Source organism: Tenrec ecaudatus, chromosome 4, assembly GCF_050624435.1.
Source record: "Tenrec ecaudatus isolate mTenEca1 chromosome 4, mTenEca1.hap1, whole genome shotgun sequence".
Classification (NCBI taxonomy): domain Eukaryota; kingdom Metazoa; phylum Chordata; class Mammalia; order Afrosoricida; family Tenrecidae; genus Tenrec; species Tenrec ecaudatus.
This window is the reverse complement of record NC_134533.1, coordinates 111376225-111397502: the sequence shown is the minus strand read 5'-3', so window position 1 is coordinate 111397502 and position 21278 is coordinate 111376225. Positions and strand designations below refer to the sequence as shown.

The following is a 21278-nucleotide window of genomic DNA, read 5'->3' as shown; positions in this document are numbered from 1 at the left end:
CTATCCAGGGAGCCAAGAACCAGATGAAGAAAGGTTCACATTCATGAGCAATTAAAAAAAATACCAATTAAAACAATAATGAGATACCAACTCACACCAACACTTTTGGCAAAATTCAATAAAACAGGAAATAATAAAAAATGGAGAGGATTTGGAGAAATCATAAGACTTTCACATTGCTGGTGGGACTGTAGCATTGAACAGCCACTCTGGAAATCAGGGTGGCAATTCCTTAAACAAATGCAAATACAAGCACCCTACGACTGAGCAATCCCTCTACTGGGTGCTCACACTAGAAGAAGAAAGAACAGGACCAGAGTTGATTGCAGCCGCTTCCATCATAGCAAGAACATGGAAACAACCCCAGACCCCTTCATACAGGAATGATAACAAGCTCCGGTACATTCATGCCAGGAAATAGGATGCATCAATAAAACGCAACAACAACTCTCTTAAACACCCAAAGACATGGATGAAGCCGGAGGATATTATGCTTAGCAAACAGTCAATTTTACAAAAAGAAGAATCTAATAACATCATCAATATAAGAAAAAAAAACAAAGAAAAGGATATAGGTTTATACACCGAAAGGCAAGACTTTGAAGACTAGAGGAGGCTGGCCCAGGGGTTGGGTAGGAATGGAAGGGGAGGGGGGGGAGCATTTTGAGGAGGGGGCAGGGAGGGATGTTAGTGAGCAGGGGTGTCAGGGAAGACAGTCACATACATGGAGGGTTTATCAGGAGACTGTTGTTTCATTTCTCGAGATGTGTTGTGGTGGAAATGCACACGGTATGTTTCCTTCAAAACAAACAGAACAACTCCCCCAGATTCCTCACCCCTCACATCTAAAGAGTAGCTTGAGTGGCTACCCCACCACCAAAAACAAAGAAAAATTGAAAGGGAAATGGCTTTTGGAGTCTTTGGTGACAAATAAGTTCATCTCAAACAAACCAAAAAACGGCATAGGAACTCTCCCCCCGGCTCCCAGGGCAGCACGATGGGACTGAGAGGCAGGGCCTCATTTCCACCCTCAGTGTTTTGTGCACACATTTTCTTAGGAAATGGGAAAAATACTAGGAAACATTTATGCACACTGGAGTCGTTAAAGAAGTAAGAAAGATGGTGCAAAACTTAAGGAGCCCCCGAGAGGAAGAGCCAGCGTTAACAAGGCCAATAAAATCCCAGTCGCTCTTTACTGCCTGGCATCACACCCCAATCAGTGTGTGAGGATGCCAGCAGGGGTGTTTGTAAATCTCACTGTGCTAAAAGGCGTGCTGTGGTCAGCACAAAGGGACACGGTTTTTAGACAGACAGGGAAGGAGAAGTCCTGTCCACCCTTCCCCACTGCTAAGGCAGAAGTCATGAATCTGCAAAGAGCAGGGAGGGATGCCAGGTGGGGGTCCCACTCACTGCTGACCTTGCCCATCACCTATGTAGCCTTCCAGGCGATGCAGGTCTGGCCTCTTGAGAGCCAGACACTTCAGGGGTGCGGGGCAGGCCTAGACATCTGCTCCCCCAGGCCCGGCCTTCGGGGAAACAGTCAGGCTACGGTATTCATGGTGCTTTATTGGTGATTAACGGTGATTTGCAGGGCTTACCGTTCTCCCTGCACACAGTCTGCCAGAGCCGGAGAACAGACAGGCACACGGTCTCGTCGACTGCGTCTTTCCCTGCAGAGGAGAAGCATCTAGAACAGAGAAGGGAGAACAGTATTCAAGCGGGAAATTAAGCTCGACCTTGCTTCTCATCCCGCTTTCTTCCACCCGTGCCCAGACTTCCCAAAGGTGGGCTCAGGAAAGGGATTTTGTACCCCAAATCACAGGTTCCTCTAGAGTCCTAGGAGAGCCAAGCTGTGACCCAGGAGCTCCATGTGGAGAGGTGGGGCCAGCAAGGAAGGAGGGAGCACAGTGGGCCTGGCCATGGGCAGTGGTTGGGTGAGGGCCCTGGGGAAGTCCCCCGCCTGCACCTTTGCTCAAATACAAGCCTGCTGACTCAGCCCATGCCCCGCCCTAGGCTTCAGGGAATGCACCACTGAGGTGACCTGAAACAGAAAATCCAGCCACTGTGTGGGCCTTCCTTCTGATGGAATTACAAATGGGATCACCAGGGGCCAGCAGAAATCCTTTCCTGACTTGCTCAGCAAATTCCAAATGGAGATAGGAAAAAAAAAAAGCACAAATAGCAATCTTGCACAAACTGCTGGGAAATTAGCGAGGCTGGTCTTGTCCCTGCCGGGGGTGTGCTGGGGCGGCCCCCTGGGACGTGCTCCTGGCTCTCTACCCAATGTCCACTGTGGTCGAGGCTCAACACCACCCAGGGCTGAGGCTTCATGACCACGGCTCCAGTCTGCCACCTCTGTGCTTAGGGGGGGTGTCTTCCCTGGCCTGGGTGCTGCAGGCGGTGGGAGTGGGGGCGGATGGGGGCAGCCCTTGATACGTGCCTCCTACCTTCTTATGACCTCATTGTCACCAATGATCCTGAATCCATTGTATGTTCTGAATAAAGTTCGCTCTGTGCCTGGAACGAATCCACAGAGAAAAACCCTATTCTGGCTGGTGTCTAATTGCAGCACAGGTCTGATATGGCAGATCAAGGTCACCCAATTCACCCTTGAGAGGAAAAACGTCACCTTTATGTTTCAGAGAGAAAGGAAAACAGATGAGTGGACGAGCCACTCCGAGCCACAGGACAGGGGCGCCCTCACCGAGAGGCGAGCTGACCACGGTGGCCCTGTGGCTTCTCTGTCCACTCATCAGGGGGGACTCTTTAGAGATGCTGAGCTGCTTAAACCCCAGGAACAGCTGCCCGGTCCACCTGCTTTAGACATTAGACAGCTCAGAGCTATGTCCAGGCGCGGGAGGGGAAGAAGCTGCAGGAAGGGAGACTTGAGCGTTCCCACTGTGTGCTCCAAGGGGAGCCCAGGACACCATCTGTTTCCACAAAGAGCAACCTGGCCCCGAGTCACATGAATGGTTGAAGGCCCAGTACAGTGTTTATAAGAACCAGGAAGACAGAACAGCCCGGCTCTCCTAAGTAGGAGAGCGGATGTCGGCTCTGAAACAACTTTCCCTTCCTAAACAGTCATTCAATGCACGGTGCGTGTGTGTGTGTGTGTGTTTGTGTGTGTGTGTGAGAGAGAGAGAGAGAGAGACAGAGACAGAGACAGAGAGAGGGGGGGGGGAGACTAATGTGTTATCCTACTGTGTTCCAAGTAGGCTGGGCCCTGTCTGGGGTGTATATGGAGGTGTGGAGGTAAGTGGTGTGGTATGTGCATATGTGACATAAGTGCACGTAGTATGACTAAGTATGTAAGGATGTGTGCCATGTCTGAGTATGTGGTGTGTGGCGGGTGGGTATGTGGCACCAATAACTAACGGTGGGTCTGCGGTGGGTGCACAAGCTCCGGGGAAAGCGGAAGCCAGAATGGGGGCATCTCCCTCTCTTTCGTGTACCCGCTCAGCCCCACACTGTCGTAGACTCAGGAGATGGCTTGCATCTCCCGCTTACCCTCGGCCATCATTTCCGTCAGGATCTCAACCCCCCCGGCGTAGAACAAGGGAATCTGGTCTGGCTTGGAAAGGGTCTCCAGGAGATTCCTGGTTGTCACGGCTGTGTTCTTTCCTGCAGTCAGCGATTCCTGGGCCTCCTTCTCTTGAAGCTCAGCTTTCTCCTGAAGACCCACCTGTTGCAGGCAGTCTAGCAGGGAACAGGGCACAAGGCAAGCAGTGTGAACCATCCACAGTACTAGCCATGAAGTCACTTTTTATTTTTGCCCCTTTTGAGGATTGGGGGGTGTGTGTTGAGAAACGCCCATAAAGCCCCAGCATCCATGTCACCAGGTCAATGGGTTCTCACTGCCCTGGGAGTGTGTGCGTGCGCGTCTGAGACCATGGCTCTGTATGGGGGTGGAGCGGCTCATGTTTCTACGGAGGGGCAGCTGGGGGGTTCACACTGCTGGCCTGCGGTTAGCAACCCCCTGCAGAACCCCTGCACCACCAGGGCTCCTCTGGCGAGAAGCACAAATAATGGATTTGTGGAAAGTCTATGGCCAGAGTCTTCAACGACCCTGAGGAGGCAGGACAAAGCTACTTCCCTGCCTGGATGGGCCCAGAGGAGGCTGGGGAGGAAGAGGAGAGCGAGAAGCAGGGCAGTAGCGCCGACCTGTTGACACAGGAGAGTGGTCACGGAGCCCGGGCAAGAAGGCTGCTGCTTTGTAGCCAAGAGCAGAGAAGGTGCCGGATCACCAGGGGGAGAGGAAGGAAGGCTATCCGCAGGGACTCTCACCTTTCACCTGTGGCTGCAGCTTGGGGTCTATTTCTAAGATCTTCTGATAACACTCTCTAGACTGCAAAAAAGAAACCAGACCGGTAGCAGTGATTACAGGGCAGCTAGTGGGCACCACAGGGTCAGGGGCCTCCATGATTTCCTCCTGGCTTCCCCCTGCTCCCTGCGCAGGAGGGAGGGCGTGTGGGGCTGGGAGGCTGCGGGGTCCAGCGTGCACTTTGCATTTTGTGTAGGTTTCTCTGGAACTGTGGGGATAAAAGGTATTTATTTCAGCGTTCATTGGTGGTGGTGGTGGTGGTGGTGGTGGTGTGTGTAAAAAACTATGTTGTCAGATACAGCCTGGGATAAAAAATGTCCCATCCTAAATTCTTGTGGATTGTGTCTGGCTGGAACAGGAATAGTCATAAGGTAAATGACAACGTTTAGATGAGATTTTGCACTGAAAGAGACCAGGGTCGTGATGCCCACAGAGAGCCGGGGGAAAGCAGCTAGAGACATTTCCGGCAGAGTCTGGGGAACAGGGAAAGAGAACGGCCTAACTGGGGGCACAGGCCTGCAGAGGCAGCCAGCAGGGGCCCCTTTGCTGGAGTCAGCTAGGAAACTCAGGATTGAGGGGTTCTCAGGGAGAGTTTTGCCAAAGTTCCTGGTGAAAGAAAGATTCCAATTTATGGGGATCTCTAGGTTTAGGGGTGCATCACCCTTGGGGACATCAGGAAAAGTCCACCAAGTCAGAAAAAAGAAAGTTGATTCTGAGATAGCGGAAGATTTGGATTAAGAAATGAAGATTTGGATTAAGAAATGAAGCGAAGGGAAAGCATCACATGAAGACAGACCACATTGTCACAGGGGGGAGGGATCTACATCAAACCCCAGGACCCGGGAGCCACCTTCTCTTCAGCCCCAGGTCTAACCAACCAGCAAGTCCTGCTGTCTAGGTCATCAGCATGTATCCAGAACCCCACCAGCCCGCCCCACTCCCGTCAGCAGCATTTCTCACTTGGATAATGTATCGCAGTAGCCTTCCCCTTCCCCTGCCCAAATATCCTTCCAACACAGCAGTCAGGGTGAGCCTTTAAAACATAAGTCCCATCTTGTCACGCCTGTGCTCAAAATCCTGCAATGGCTGCCAGTTGGCTGCAAGCCAAAGCCAAGGTCTTTCTAGAGTCTCCGAGGTCACACTCCCCTCACTTCCTCGCCTTCCCCTCCAGGAGGCTGAGTGTCCCAGCCTATAGATGGGAACTTCAAAAAGTTCGTGGGGAAGTTGAATTGAAAGACAAAACGGATTTGTCATGCACTTTCTGAAGGCCCCTTGAATATCCACATGGACCCCTCACTTCACGCCCTGTTTCCTCAGAGGCACCTTGCTAACCACCCCATTTAACACTGTCTCGTCCCAGCAGCTTCTGAATGTCTTTTTCTCAAGAATACTCATCATGTTCACTCAGTACACTGTCATGCACGACTTAGCTGGTTTCTGTCTCCTGTTTGTCACTGCTGAATCTGAGTTCCATGACCTCCTACTGCCCAGGACAGGGCATGGCAAAAAAAGGGGGGCACAATAAGTATTCGCTAGATGAATGTGTGAATTGACTGATGAATGAGCATGTCGGTACAATCTGGCAGAGAGGGGGAAATGAACACTAATATTTATCTTTATTACAATAAGCCAGTGCTACTTTTACAAGTATCATCCAACAGAGACGCTTCTTAAGGAAGGTACAATATGAGGCAACGACTTTCAAAAACACACTGTCATCTTATAAATGGAAAGACACCCCGTGTTCATGGATCAGAAGACAGGATTCTTTAGATGGCACGACTTCTCAGTCTTATCTACAGGGTCGAAACAATCCGTATCAAACTTCCAGCTGGCTGCTTTGCCATCCGAATTGGCAAGAAACGGGCAAGTCAATCCTATAAGTCACATGGAAATGCAAGTGACCCAGAAGAGCTACCACAATCTTGGGAAACAAAAACTAAGCTGAAGCCCTCAGACTTCTGATTTCCAATGTTCCCACACAGCTGTAATAAGACAGGATGGTGCAGCCAGGAGCACAGACACACAGGCCAATGGAATGTAACCGAGAATCAAGTAATACACCCATACAGGTATGGAAAGCTGATTTTTGGCGAGGGTGCCCCTACCATTCCATGAGGAAGGAAGAGCCTTCTTGAGAAATGGAGAACTAGATAGCCACACGCAGAAGGATGACATTGGACCCTACCTCACATCACATTGGACCCTACCTCACATCATAGAAAAACCTTAACAGAAAGTACATCAAAGACATAAATGCGAGGGAGGAAAGGTGTGAACGGCTGTGACTTTGGCTTGGACAACAGTTTCTTATAGGGCACACGAAAAAACAAACGAAAAAAAAACTGACAGATCAATCGGGACTTCGGCACAATTAAAAACCTCTGCGCGGCAAAGGATACCATGAAGAAAGTGAGAAGACAATTCAGGGACTGGGAGAAAACGCTTGCAGTCCACGAATCTGGGGAAATGAAATCAAACAGCGAACCCCTGTCCTGGGATCCAGAACAAAGTACTCGCCTACCTCCAAGAAGGCAAGATAACGGACACACCACTTCTCCAGAGAGTTTAACACAAGGGGCCAATATAGACACAAACATGGTCATTGGTCTGGTGTGTGAACTTAGCTCCACAAAGCTGCTATTAAAAATAATATATGTATGTGTGGTGTGTGTGTGGTTACTTTTGGATGATGAGACTACAAATGAGTTTGATTTCATCTATTTGCTTATCCTTGTCTCTACAGAGAGTCTCCTCCTGGGGCTGAACAAACACTGGTAAAGCCTACTATGAAAGGATTCCCGCAGCAGGTGAGGATGCACTAGCTGATACCCTACATCCTTCCCAGCTCTGAGATATGAAGACTTACTTTGGGAAGTGCTAGTGGGTGATGACAATCTAATCCAGGGTTCCCCTCCGGAGACCCTCGGAAGCTCTGCTCTCAGATTGCATGCGCCACTTAAGAGCCTCTGAAAACTTACCTCACTGAAGTTCTTCAGGGCCAGGTGGGCTTTCCCCATATGGAAATATGCTTTTGCGCATTTTTCATCACACTGCATGCAAGGGAAAGGGTGATCAGATGTTTCAGAAGATCTTAGCCAGCCCCCGAACTGTCTAGCTCACAGAGTTATGTCTGAGCTTCGGTTTTCAGGACACGGTTGACAATGAAAACTTTTTCTGTGTACTTCAAACCAAACTAATTGACACCTGCAAGGAGCCTAGGTGCGCACATAAGCTCTCCAGTGAATGAAGTAAGGACACTTGCCAGTGTTCGTTTCCACTCAATGGGACCCGGTGAGACAGACCAGACATCCTGGGCTTAGAAGAGCCTTTCTCCTTGGCTGAGCACGGAACCACCTGGGATGCCTACAAAACTCTGCCTGCTGCTCATAAGCCCAGTGGCCCAGAGCATAACCTGGCGCCACCGGGGCATCAACTACAGGAAGAAGCACCCAGGCAACCAATCTTACTGAACCCCTTTGATGTGCAAGGCACTGCACCACACCAGCTGGCCTTCAGTTGTTGCTGGGCTGTGTTTTGTTTTGATCCGGTATGTTTTTCTGGAAATTAAATCCCAGTTTAGATAAACCTATGGAGACAGCAACTGGATTCCTGGTTTCCCAGAGGCATGTAGGGGAGGTTGGCCGGGTGGGGAGAAATGGGGAGCTACAGCAATGGGTACAAGGAAGAAGGCATGTCCTAAAATTGATTGTGGCGATGATTACCCAACTTTTTTGACTATGACTGAATTATTGAAACGTATGATGTGTGAACTATCTGTCAATAAAACTTTTTTTACGTTCAACATAATTAATTATCAGGAAAACCATTAAAGTCACAGTGGCTACACGTTTCAAAATCGCCAATACCAAGAGTCAGTGAGGGTGTGAAATGCCAAGCGAGAACTCTTCATGGGAAAGTGGGAATCTACAGTGTTCTATACAGTAACCTCTCTGGGAAGCAATCTGACAGTTGACAGACTGAGAAAGTTAAAAACTCCACACTCACCGCCATTGAGGTGACTGGTTAGGCGCTGGGCAAGATAATAACCACAAGGTCAGCAGTTCGAAACCACTCCTTGGGAGAATGACGGGCTTTCTACGGAGTACAGAGTCAGAGTCTTGGACATGCACAGGGGGCAGTTCTACCCTGTCCTATAGGGTCACCATGAAGTAAAGCAACACAGGAAGGAGAAATCAGACTGCAAGCCCAGGAGACTAGCAGGGCCCGAGTGAATCTTGGCTCCTCCACTCACCAGCTGTAGGCACTGGCCCGGCGACTTAACTTCTCTGCTGCCCCTTCGACTTGTCTGCAATAGGAGGGTAAGTCCAACACGGAGTTGCTCACTGTTTTGAGCGGGGAAATGTACGTACAACAGCACCGAGCCTGGAGACAAGGTCTCAGCCGCTGTTGCCGTGGCTCCACCAGCAATCCATTCCAGGCAGAAAGAGAAAATTCACGGAAAGGGAAACAGCACGGACGAGGCAGTGATGAGCTTCCCATGCGGCGAGCCCTTAGAGATGCACTTTCCCCGTCTATTCGTTTCTGATTCATCACTAAGTCACTGCTGTGGCAGGAATTCTAACCCTGATCATAAACACTCGTGCTTGCCGAGGAATCTCATCGCTGCGGTTGCTGGGTGCCGTTGACTAGGCAAAAGCGACCGGCTGTCCATCAGCAGGACATCCTCGCAACTGTGATGTTTGAGCCCATTGTTGCAGCCACCGTGCCCATCCATCTGGTCCAGAGCATCTTTCTCTTCTTCACGGACCTTCTACTTGACCAAGCATGACGCCCCTCTCCAGGGATGGGCCTCTCCTGGCACCCTGAACAAAGCCAGTGAGATGAAGTCTCACCATCCTGGCGTCTAAGCAGCACCCTGACTGGACTTCCTCCTCAGGGGTCCTTCTAGAAAGCCCTGGTTCGTGTGAACGATCCCATGGGGACCATCCAGCCGCACAACAACTCCATTTGTAGCAGAGGCTCCAGATCACATACCCAAACTCAAACTCACGGCCAGCGAGTTGATAGGGACAGGGGAGAACGGCCCTGTAAGTTTCTGAGAAGGTCACTGTTGATGGGAGCAGAAAGCCTTGTCTTTCTCCCGGGGAGTGGCTGGTGGTTTTAAACTGCTGACCCTGTGGATCTCAGCCCAACTTGCAACCACTGCACCACTAGGGCTGCTTAAGGTCATATAGCTAGTAAGTAAAAGCGCTGGGATTTATCATCTGGTTTCTGAATCCAGAACCCAAGGGCTTATCAACCATAGGCAGTCTCCTTCTGAAACACGCAAGGCGCAGTTGGGCAGCAGGGAGAAGAGCTGGGTCTTGGGAGAGGGGAGTGAGGAGGAAGGAGGGAGAGGGGGGTGGGCCAACCAAGTCTGGAGATGAAAGACTATGCAGGGCTTCAGAGGACAGTCCAGTGTGAAGGCCAGGTTAGTGACTCCACATGGGGGCCTTGAATGCCAGGCTAGGGTAGGGTGGGCGGTCAGTGGGGTCATGTAGGCACACTGGTCGGGAGGCGGCATGTGGGACTGACCAGGGGAAAGGCAGTCAGGGAGTTAGAGAAGGGGACCCAGATAGTCACTTAGACCAGGGGCTAACATCAGAGGTCGGTGGTGACGATGGCAAACCCAGACCCCAGCGCTCTGGCAGAGGCAGGCCTATGCAACACGAGCTCACCCCACATGCTGGGTGCAGCGGAGGGTGGCATCAGAGACGCCTGGGAGACAGGCAGTGCCACACAGAGGAAGAGCCTTGCGTGGGAAAATGGAGCATTTGATTCTAGACATACTGAGTTTCAGATGCCAAAAGACAACCAAATGGAGATGGCAGGAGGCAGCAGAAATCTGGTCTGGGCTGGGGAGGTGGAGGCTGGGGAAGGAGGTCTGTGAGCCATTGTGTAGAGATGAAGAGTTGAACCGTTGAGAGGAGGAAACTACTGCAGAGAGAAGGGAGTCCTGGAGCCACGGAGTGAACCCCAGAGTTTTCCTGAAGGAGGAGATGGAGGCAGCTGGAAAGGAATGGTCAGAGGGAAGGGAGGCTGCTCAAGCTCATGAGCACCACTGGTGGAAAAACCAGTGTCCCATACGGAGCCTGGTCCACTGCCTACAGTGTCACCGTACAGGGCTGCAGCTGGGACTGCGTGGCCAGGGTCAGACACAGAGACCAGGTGTCGCTAAAAGATTTCCTCCCTAATGGACCTTTTCCCCCTTGATGGTAAGTGGGCTCTCATCAGGAGCCCCGGGGTCCCTGTGGGACTGACCAGGGCCCCTTCAAATGAAGGCTGCCTATGGAGGAAGGTTTCTTTCATTGTGCCAGAACAGGTTGGGTCAGGAAAGAGATATTTTGCTATTAGTTGAATCTGGCTGCACAGCTTTGACTTTTCCAGACTAGGAGTATCAGGTTTGAATGGCCATCACACAGGACTGTCTCCACCAATTCTTAAGTGTCGAACAACAATCGGCAGGGCAGAGGTACGTCTTTTTATGCAAACAACACACCCTCTAAATGTGTTGACCAACCAGTCCCTCTCCCCATGAGAGGTATTTTCCTAAGGGTGCTGGGATAGTTAGGTTTATTGTACCAACCTGGCCAATAGGAACATGTGGGATTAATCAAGTCGCAGTTTGATTGGAGGGTGAAGAGATAAATGGCTCTGCAAGGCTGCCTCCACACACCCCCCTTGCTCTCTGGTGATTGGATTGGACCATCATGCTGCTGCTTTAGCTAGTTCTCTGCCTCAACCTGTGTGCTGCACTACCTGTGGGCCAAGCCAACCTGTGGATCCTGTCGCTAGGGTGTGAGGCTCCTTCAAGATCTGCTTCTTCATGTTGCTTGAGCTTGAGGCTGATGGATCCTGTCACCTTGCATTGCTTGAGTTCGAAAGCCTGTCTGGGCCTGCTGCGCTAAGCTCCCGCCAAGATACTGACTGTTGCTGGCCCACCCTGCTGCTTGCTACCTGTGGGCAGACTCTGCCTGCATTGCCCTAGAGAGAACTCCTGTCTGCTTCTTTGACCTTGGACCCAGCAGCCCATGTGAGGCGAAGGACTTCCAGTATATTAACTGTTCCTCGAAAGTGAGTTGAACTGAGCCCTCTATACTGCTGTGTGGACTAAATTAGCTGTTATATTCCTTATCACTGTATAAATGTATATCTATATAGCAATATATATTCATATTCATATATCCTGGTTTTGTTTCTCTACTAGAGAACCCTGCCCAACACAGTTGCCTTAAAAACAAACAAACAAACAAACAAAACATGTAGCCAGAGTTAAAAACAAGCACAAAACTATCACAGTATGCTTACAACAATACCCCAAGGCGTGTGGGGGTGGGGTGGTGGGGAGGAGGGGGGTTAGGTTGGCAAACAAACATAGAAGGTATATTATTTTCGAAAAATAAAATATGGCAGTGCAACTAATAAGAGAGGGCCAGTGACATTCATAATTGACGTATTTTAAGGAGAGTGAAACTGCTTTTTGTGCTCAGCTTCTATGGAGGAGAACGAGATGGGGTGACACCGTGGCTGCTCAGGGGGCTCGGGCACAGGACACTTGCGGCGTTTCCTTCTGTGTGTAGGGTGGCAGCCGGCTCAGTGTGGCAGCTAACAAGAACTGCATGTAGGAGAGCCATTGTCAGTGTTTGGAAGACATTCCCCCCGTTCCTCCAATGTTTACTGAAACCTCGTCAACCCTGAGCCTCACTGGGTATCTGGTGAGATAGGCTGCTGAGTATCGGTGCTTTTTAGTGTCTGCTCCAGCAGGCCTGCTTTGCCTTGGTTTCGCCATGACTTACGTTGTGCAGCAATTAACGCTTGGGAGCCGGCCAGTGTGCCACCCTGAACCAGCGAGCTGGCGTGGCACCCTCACTGCTCCTTCTCGGGTCAGACAAGCCACCCTCGAAGGCCCCGAGTGGAGACTGTAGGGTTGAAGGTCTCAGCAGGGAGTTACTGTTAGGAGCTGGGCTTGCACTTAGACACGGGCAGGGCGATGTCTGAGGCTCCGCTGCCCGGTGGAAAAGTGGGGACAAAGGGGGTGCTGAGCACAGCAGGATGGAGTGACGCTCACAAAGCACAGCTCACACCAGCTCGTAAGGGAACTGGGGGTTTTGCCATGATTGTGGAACAACAAAGGAAAACCTTCTAGTCTCTGTGGTCTCGTACAGAAGGAGGGTAAAAGCAAACAAGGAAATGATCATCACAGAAGGGGAAGAAGCAGGCCAGCTGGATTGCACTGAAGCTGGGAGCAACGTGATGAGGTCTGAGCAGCTCTTATAAAGGCGATACCATGGTGTAGGGAGCAGCCCCGGTGGTGTAGGGGTAATGTGTTGGGTTGCTAACTTTAAGCTCAGCAGTTCGAGACCACCAGCCGCTCTAAGGGAGAAGTGTGCTTCTGTAAAGGTCGCCTTCTCGGTGACCCTCTAGAGCAGTTGCACTCTGCCCTGCAGGGTGGCTAGAAGTCATCTGAAATAATGTCTCTGGGTGAGGTCTGCCACTTCTTTGTGTAACAATCTCCTGTTTCCAGCAGGCCATGTGATGATCTATCTTGGCAGGTTTGGGAGGAAATACCAGGCACTGCACCGTGTGAGGCTAGTTGCCTGAGGCCTGCCTGCCTCCAGGCTCAATAGCAGGAACCCTTTCTTCTGATGATCCTGCTACAAATTGGGGATGTTACACTCCCTAATTACCTGTGCTGGAGGAGAAAAAGCACGGCAGGCTGAGGAAGGACAAGATTGCAGGAACAAGTTCTTAACGCTGGCTGTAGGAGAAGGGGCCATCCTCACCCAAAAGAAGCCTTGGTAACAAATAACTGAGAAACCATGGTAACGGAGCCTACTCTGCAAGAGGCCCGTTATGTACATCACCAGAACCCCATGCCAAATTCATGCTCAACAAAACTCATGGCCATCGAGTCGATTTCAACTCAGCGTCCCTAGAAGCCAGGGCAGAACTGCCCCTGTGAGTTTCCAAGACCGCAACTCTTTATGGGAATAGAACACCTCCTCTTTCTTCCAAGGGGCTGCTGGTGGTTTCGAACAGCTGATCTTGGGATTAACAGCCCAACTCATAACCACTGCCCCACCAGGACTCCCGTGCCAGCCAATAGATCAGAGTCTACTTTCCTTGTGGCTCTGGGGCAGTTTATTCCCTTCACATCTGTCTAACTCATGTGGCCCGGCAAGCCCAATGCCATCAGGGAGGGGTAAAGGACATACTCTCTTACCTTTAGAGCCCAGTCACAATCCACCAGTGCCTTCTGGTAGTCCCCGAGCTTTATATAAGCCTGAAACGACAGAGACAGCTGATCGTGACACCGAGCGCCACACCCGGACAGGGCGGTTGCCTAGGGGCTGAGCTTGGGGCTCGGTGGTGAGGATGATTGGGGGTGACGGCTTCAGGGTACAGGTTTTTCAGGAAGGTGATGAAATGTTCTAAAGCCAATGGTGGCGATGGCTGCAGAACTCTGTCAATACGCGAAAACCCGCTGAATAGCACCCTTTAAATGGGTGAGTTGTATAGTCTGTGAGTGATGTCTCTTTAAGGCAGTAAGCATTTATTGTTATAAAAAGATAAAAGGACCCCTAGTGGTGGAGTGGGTTGCATGTTTGCTGCTAACGATAGGTCAGCAGTTTAAAGCTGGCTACCAGCCACTTCTTGGGAGACAGACAGATGGGCTTTCTACTCCTGTAATGACTTACCTTCTCAGAAGCCCACAGGGAGGTCCCACTCAGTCCCATAGGGTCTCTATGAGTCAGAATCAACTCAACGGCAGTGAGTTGCTAGGTCAGCAGAGCAGCCCGAAGGGATACAGGAAATGCGGCCACATGTAAGAGCCAGGCCATGACAGTCAAACCCGGATGGCAGCTGCCCGCGAGCACTCCTTTGGAGTTCCCTAGTATCAGGGGAAATGGCGACAATCCAGAACTGACCCAGGATTCTATATTCACTCAAGTGAAACTGATTTTTAGGAATTCAATTCACTTAGAGTTTCAAAGAATCCACTGAGCGCTGGTGAGCGGATTTTAACTCATGGGTAGAACTGCCCTTGTGGGTTTCCGAGACTGGAGCTTTTGGCAGGAGAAGAACGCTTCATCTTTCTCTGGCTCAGAGAATTAGCAGCATATGCTAATTAATGGAAGCTGTGTACCAAGGCCACTCTAACTTCTGGATCGATAGTTGGCTACAACGAGGGAGAGGAAGCTACAGAGATTGTGGCAAAGGGAATTGGAGGATGAAGGGATTTTCCCACGAACGTTCTCGTCTCCTTGTAGGCGAGGTGCATTCTAAAAGAGTTGCTCTGTGGTTTAATTTAAGCACAAGAGCTGCAGTGGGGTGGCATCGTGGGTTACGTGTTGGGCTGTTCATTGCGAGATCCCAAGTTCAAAACCACCTGCAGCTCCCAGGGAGCTCCAGTAAAAGATTCACAGCCTTGGAGAAACAGAGGGACAGTTTCACCCTGTCCTGTAGGGCCCTAGGAGTCAGAACCAACTCAGTGGCAGTGGGGGTGCTTTGGGGCTTCCCTTTGGAACATTCCAGAAGAAGCAGAGCATTCAGCCGCCCCCTTCAGAAAGGCAAAGCCGATCAGAGCCAGAGACACAGGGAACCTAGGACAGACAGACCCCCTAGGACCAACCATGAGAATAGCAGCAATACCAGGAGGGGAAGGGGAAGACAGGGGAGAAAGGGGGAACCGATCACAATGATCTACCTATAATCCCCTCCCAGGGGGATGGAAAACAGAAGAGTGGGTGAAGGGAGACATCGCTCAGTGTAAGACATGAAACAATAATAATTTATAAATTATCAAGCGTTCGTGAGGGAGGGAGGGGAAAATATTGAGGAGCTGACACCAAGGGCTCAAGTAGAAAGAAAATGTTTTGAAAATGATGGTGGGCACAAATGTACAAATGTGCTTGACACCATGGATTGAGGGATGTATTGGGAAAAGAGCTGTAGGAGCCCCAATAAAATGATTTTACATAAATAACCCAGGAACAGTTCTGATTAGGCTAAAAAGAAGGCAGGGCCTTCTAGATGCCAGTCTCGTGAGCTCCAACTCCTGTGAGCTTACTTATCCACCAAGGCAACTCGGCCCAGTCCCGGCCCAACTTGGTGAGCGCTGGCATGCCTTAACCCGTTGTCTGGGCTTTTGTGCGTTTAGGAAACAACCATTCCTACGTGGCAGTTTTTGCCCTCTGAAAGTTTATCATCCACTTATATCTGGTTAGGGTGACATAATCAGACCTAAACCAACTTCTGGCCACCTTATGCTTCCTAATCACAATATTCTTCCCTACTCCCTGCAAATAAGTCTGCTCTGATTTATTCAAGCTGTTAAACTGATGAGGTTATGCTGGGCTGGGATTTATTTGTCATTAAATCACTGTCACTCTCCAGACACTGTGGCCTCAGTGCGCCCTGCTTCTTGCTTTCACTGCACTTCCTCAGCACTCTGCAGCGAGCGAGCGAGCCGACCTCCCTCCTGAGTACAGAGAGGCAGCAGACAGGGCTGGGCTGCCTCTCTCTTCCCTAAGTGACAGGGCTTCAAGCTCATCTCCCCGGGTGCCTGCTTACACAGCCTGACCGGCGGCCCACGCTCATCAGTCTGTCACTTTCCCAGAGCAATCTCACGACTCACAAACCCAATGACGCTTCCCAGGTAGTCACAGGTGACAATTTTGTTCCAACTGGGGCATAACAAGCTTGTCCTCCAGCTGCATGTAACTCAGCAAGAGCGATTGGCCGCCTATTATAAATCAAGCCTCAGGGTTAAGTGGTGGGCCTGTAGAAAGGGCAGACCATAAACCCAGGTGGTGGTTTTTACTGGGCGTGCAAGCAATCCAAGCTCATCTGTGCCAGAAAACCTGGGGTCTGGGCGATTCTAGATCCTCAGACTTTGAGGCCAGCCCATCTGTTGTCCAGTCGACCCTGTCAGACTCTGCGTCAAAAGAGACCGAGACAATGAACAAGAACTTAACAGGGGACTAGCCCTTAGGCATTGGGGCTACAACCAGAAAGAAGACTGGGGCAAACCAGTGGAGGCAGGGTCTCATAGGTCACAACCTGCCACGACTTTTCCTCTTACGCAGACGGGAAGGTGCCTGCTTACCGCCAGTGAGGGAGTTAGTTTATCGTGCCAACCTGCCTGATAAACACAGGTGGGGTTAATTGAAGGGCGGAGGGATAAATGGCTCAGTGAGCCTCCCCCCACGTTCTTGGGTCTCTTGTTTTCTGATGGTCAGACCAGGGTGCAGCTGCTTTAGCCATTCCCTGCTTCAGCTGGCAAGGCTCACTTCCTGCAAGACTTCCCTGAGGAGAAGCTGCATGGACCTACCCCGATGCAGCCCTGGGTGCTGGAGCAGCCGTGTGGAGACCCCTGCCAGTGCTGAGATGCTCACACATTACCTGACTCGGCTTTCCTCCTGTAGTCGGAATCATTGCATCTGTTTTGTGAGATGGAGGAGGACTTTGTGGATTGGTGTTGGATATATAGATTAATGGATTAATGTTGCACTTGTGGCCTTGGGCAGCACTGGGTTGGATGTTTTCTTGATGTGCACTTACCCTTTAGATAAAACTCTCTCTTGTACATAAATTTCTGTGGATTTGTTTCTCTAAAGGACCCAGACTAACACCGTCAGTCATGTGCGGGGCTGACTCTCAGTAGAGATGCTCTTCTCAAATGCTCCTACAGTGACCACCAGTGGAAGCTTCCAGTCAGACCCGGTGCAGTGTTTACACCACGGCAATCAGCAAACCCCACGGGTAGCTCCTCCCACTGTCTGTCTGTCCGTGAGCCGCAGCATAGTGGCTTGGGGCTGCTGTGAGGCTGGAGGCGAGGCCATAGCTGGTTCAGGTGCCAGTGGGATAACCAAGGGCAGTTTTCAGAGGAGCTGCTAGACCAGCGGTTCTCAACCTGTGCGTGGCATCGCAGGGGTCGCCTAAGACCATCGGAAAACACATACTAATTATTTCACAATATATAATTATATACTATTTTGTGATTAATCCCTATGCTTTAATTATGCTTAATTATGTTCAATTTGTAACAATGAAAATACATCTTGCATATCAGATGTTTACATGATGATTCATAACAGTAGCAAAATTACAGTGATGAAGTAATAAAGTAATTTTATGGTTGGGGGTCACCACCACATGAGGAAATGTATGAAAGGGCCGCGGCCTTAGGAAGGTTGAGAACCACTGCTCTGGACAAAGACAGGCAGGAAGAAGGGCCCGGACAGCTCTTTCAGAAGGGGAGTCCAGGAGAACCCTACGATCACAGCAAAATGCTGTCTGAGATAGGCCTGGAAGAGGAGCCCCTGTGCTGGGCGACATTCACAAGCAGGGGCCACAGCAATGGGACTGGAGCAGACCAAGAGCAGAGACTGCAGAGGACAGGGTGACATTCCGAGAGGGTGTCCAGGGGATCATCATGAAGAGATGCCAACTCAACAGCAATGACCACGGCAGCGGTGGCATGCCAATCTGCTCCTCCTATGCTCCAGACAAGCGCTGGTTGTTAAACATTGACCCGCATGCAGCCGGGGCCAGCTAGTATTGTTTTCTGGGCATCCACAAGCTTGGTTACTGTTTCCTGGGGCGAGGGGGGAAATACCCTGTAGACAGCTCCTTGGCTTACTGACCTGGGCTCTGTTGGTGTACAGGACCTTCATGTCCTTGAGCTTCTTCAAGCCCTCGCTGTAGTGCAGGACAGCCGTCTCATAGTCACCCTTGGCGAATGCTTCGTTCCCCTTTTCCTTCAGGGCTAAGGCGGGAAAAGCCAGCCAGGTGAGCCCACGGCACTGGGAAACCCCATCACCCTGACCCCCCAACTCTGCCTTGTCGGCAACAGCTTCCACGGATCGCAGGGGACCTGTCACTGGTTTCCCTCTTCAGAGATGACGGGACTGGATTTGTCACCGAGCCATCTTTCCCTCCCAGTCTACCAAATCCATCCCCTGCCCCCCCCCCAAATTTTCCACCTAACTTCTCAGAGAAACAGAAACAGTCATGTTCCTGCCTCAAGGGCCAGAGCCACTGCAGGCTTGCCACAGAGTCCAAGTCCGCATGTTCACGGTCGTATCAAAGGGCCCAGACCCTGTATGAACAGATGTGGAGTGGTACTGCAGCACCTGGGCGCCCTCCCTGTCAGAGGTCTCCTTTTACACCCCTGCCCATCTCCCAGGCTCGCTTGGCTTGTGTGTCTTCTCCACCTGTCTCGGAGGCTAGACAGTGGCTCCCCACTCCATCCCTCTGTGTCTCCCAAGCAGCTGAGCTCTGCCCAGAGCATTTAGGAGGAAAGGAGTACCTCCAATCTGATCTGCGGACCCCATCCCTACGCTTGAGAAAGAGGGCGGGCTGTGGAGGCTGGCCAAGGCTCAGGCACGGCTTTCCTCTTGCTGCAGCCGGCACAGGGCAGAGACTGCCAGGGATGGATGACCACCGTGCCAGGCTCCATTGCCCCAGGGCCATCACAAACCCACTCACAGGGACCCCCACCCACGTCCTCCCCCATCAGTGTATAGGGCAAGTGCTTGGCTCATGAAAATCCCCCATGGATGGGGAAGGGAAGACGGACAGTTACCCTCGGCGATGACTCTGTTTTCCTGTCTCTTCTTGGCACGTTCCTTTGCGTCCTTCTCTAGAGAAACCAAGAAGGCCTCTGGCAGGGCAGAGGGTTTTCAAACGTTACACAGAGGAATCGAGTGTAGCACTCAGTCCTGCAGCTCCCATTCGGAAGAGAGCCCCTTGAGCGCTCGGGAGCCACGCATCTCGTGGGGACATGTGTGGGGACACGTGCAGGGGAGAGTCCGAGACGGTTTCGAAGCTTGTCATTCAGTGGGAATGGGTGCGATGTATTATCATCCATGAGGGTTACGGCTGGGCTTCAGGGATTTTTTTTTTTAAGAGAGACTTTTACTGCCGGTGTTGCTGCTCCGTGGGCCACTGAGTTGAGCACCCCCCAAACTCTCTGGGAGCCCCAAACAGCCGAAAACAAATGGAACAGAGTAAACTCAACTCCCTTTACAGAACATTGTCCAGAAAGAAAGGGCAAAAAGCAAAGCCTCCGAGCGCTGTCCTGCGCCGGCCACTGGCCAGAGAACTGGGTGAATCATTGGATTTTGCCCAAGGGTTACTGGGCAGACCCGAGGCTGTCATTTAAGGGTCTCGGAGCTAATCCATAAAAAAGGAATGGATCTTAGATAAATAAGACCCTTGGGGAAGAGAGTTGCAGTTCTTACCTGAGTTTAGATCATCTGCATTCTGCAGGGCACAGGTTGGCATAAGAAACAAAAACAAAGAGAAGGACTTTTAACACCACTGTCGGTGACTTATACATCACACAAACCAAGAAGGCAAGTCACTATGAGCGAGGAGAGTCAGGCCTTCCACCTCCAGTACTGCTGGGCTCCAAATTCTAGGGACCTGATAAAAACCAGGAGATCTGATTCCAGCTCAATGGCCATGGAGAAACAAGGCAGAAGCCAGGTCAAGGGGCCCAGCTGTGGTTGACCTGGAAATTTGAATTAGTGCAGCATAACCCCTTACAGCTTAAATGAAAGTCATGCACTCAGACAGGTGGAAGATCCAGGTGTCAGCAGAACAATTCCAAGGGATTGCTTAGAGATGACCCAGAAAAACAAGAGGGGGAAAAAGCGAGAGAGTTTTTGTTTCCTAATGGAAAAGACGTTTAGTGGATCTAAGAGACACGGGCCTATTTCAGCCCCACCAGCTAGTCTGAGATTAAACTACCCCTTCCTCTGCTCAACACAGGCCTCCTCATCACTGCTTCTCTCTGTGCGACTCCACAAGAGCAAAGGGCCACCTGTGTAGCAGCGTGGGGATGGCTGATCGTGGTCTTGTTCAAGGTGGTCCGGCACTCGTCCTCCTCAGTACGCAGCAGTCTCTTTTCTGTCTCCAGGACGGCTTTCTGTTGAACATCTGGGTCGTCAGAATTCATCCCCTGAATTAAACTGGCTGGAAAAGAAAGCAGACGGGAGTCAAGTTGATGAGGGTCTTCAAAAGGGAAGGCTCGTGTGGAAAATTCTGCGAGGAGATACCTCAGAAAGGGTTCTGAGTAGAAAGCGACAACTCAGAGGTGGGAATTTATAACTAAAGCAGGATTCATTGTGCCCAGAGAAAGCTGTGAGTGCGCTTAACTGGAGTCGCTAAGCCAGGGCTGTCAGCCGTGATTAAAGTCAGCAATCATTTATGGAGAGCTCAGTAGGAATTAGATAGTATGCTGTGTGCTAGAGACACATCGGCGAATAGAAAAGGATTTCTACTTTACTAGCTGGCAGTGTTTTGTAGGCGACACGCAGCAGTCCTGAGATCCCAAGCAAAGCTCTTAATACTCCCAACCAGTCTTCACTCTTCCCCTTGCACAGCTGGGTTTCCAGGGCCCAGCACTTTGGCCGCCATTCTGACACCAGGATCGACTCCCTTGCCCTCTCACGTCATCTTCCAGCCAAAACTCCAGTCCCAGGGGAATCCATCTCTCCTGGCCTTCATTAGCGAGGTACTGAGGCGTCCTGATGATGGAGAAAGACGGATGCCTGGAGTGGTTGGTGCCAACGCAACGGACTCCTCCACGCGTCCCAGCAGTTCTACTGTGCTGTCTCGAGCAGGCTATCTGTCATTCTCCCAAAGACTACAACCTTCCCCCTAACCATCAAAAAGGAAGATCACCTCACTGGACCTGCTCCTTCAGTGAAGCGATCTGACGTCTCCATCCACGCAGGAAACAGAAGACACTGGAAAGGAGCACCTTCAACTTCTTGCCATCACATCTACAAAAGTACCTACATTGACAAGCATCCTTCTTGCACCCAGGTAAAGGTGTCCCTCCTCCTGTATGAGAATAGTCGCTCATCCTGTGATCATGGTCCCAGCACCCCTTTCTGCACCAGAAACCCTGCACCGCCTTCTCTCTGCAGTATTTTCAACT

General features: G+C 51.0%; 1 protein-coding gene across 1 annotated transcript in view; it reads right to left on the bottom strand.

The window, feature by feature from the left end:
• The window catches only part of TTC12 (tetratricopeptide repeat domain 12), a 58149-nt gene that overhangs the window by 25062 nt on the left and 11809 nt on the right, over window positions 1-21278 (bottom strand). The window contains exons 3-12 of the mRNA XM_075546615.1: window positions 20157-20308; window positions 19573-19594; window positions 18915-18992; window positions 17974-18095; window positions 13548-13607; window positions 7303-7374; window positions 4285-4345; window positions 3508-3696; window positions 2448-2517; window positions 1599-1687 (exon numbers count right to left, since the gene is read on the bottom strand). Of these exons, the coding sequence (XP_075402730.1) occupies window positions 1599-1687; window positions 2448-2517; window positions 3508-3696; window positions 4285-4345; window positions 7303-7374; window positions 13548-13607; window positions 17974-18095; window positions 18915-18992; window positions 19573-19594; window positions 20157-20308 (915 nt within the window). The remainder of the gene's footprint in view (window positions 1-1598; window positions 1688-2447; window positions 2518-3507; window positions 3697-4284; window positions 4346-7302; window positions 7375-13547; window positions 13608-17973; window positions 18096-18914; window positions 18993-19572; window positions 19595-20156; window positions 20309-21278) is intronic.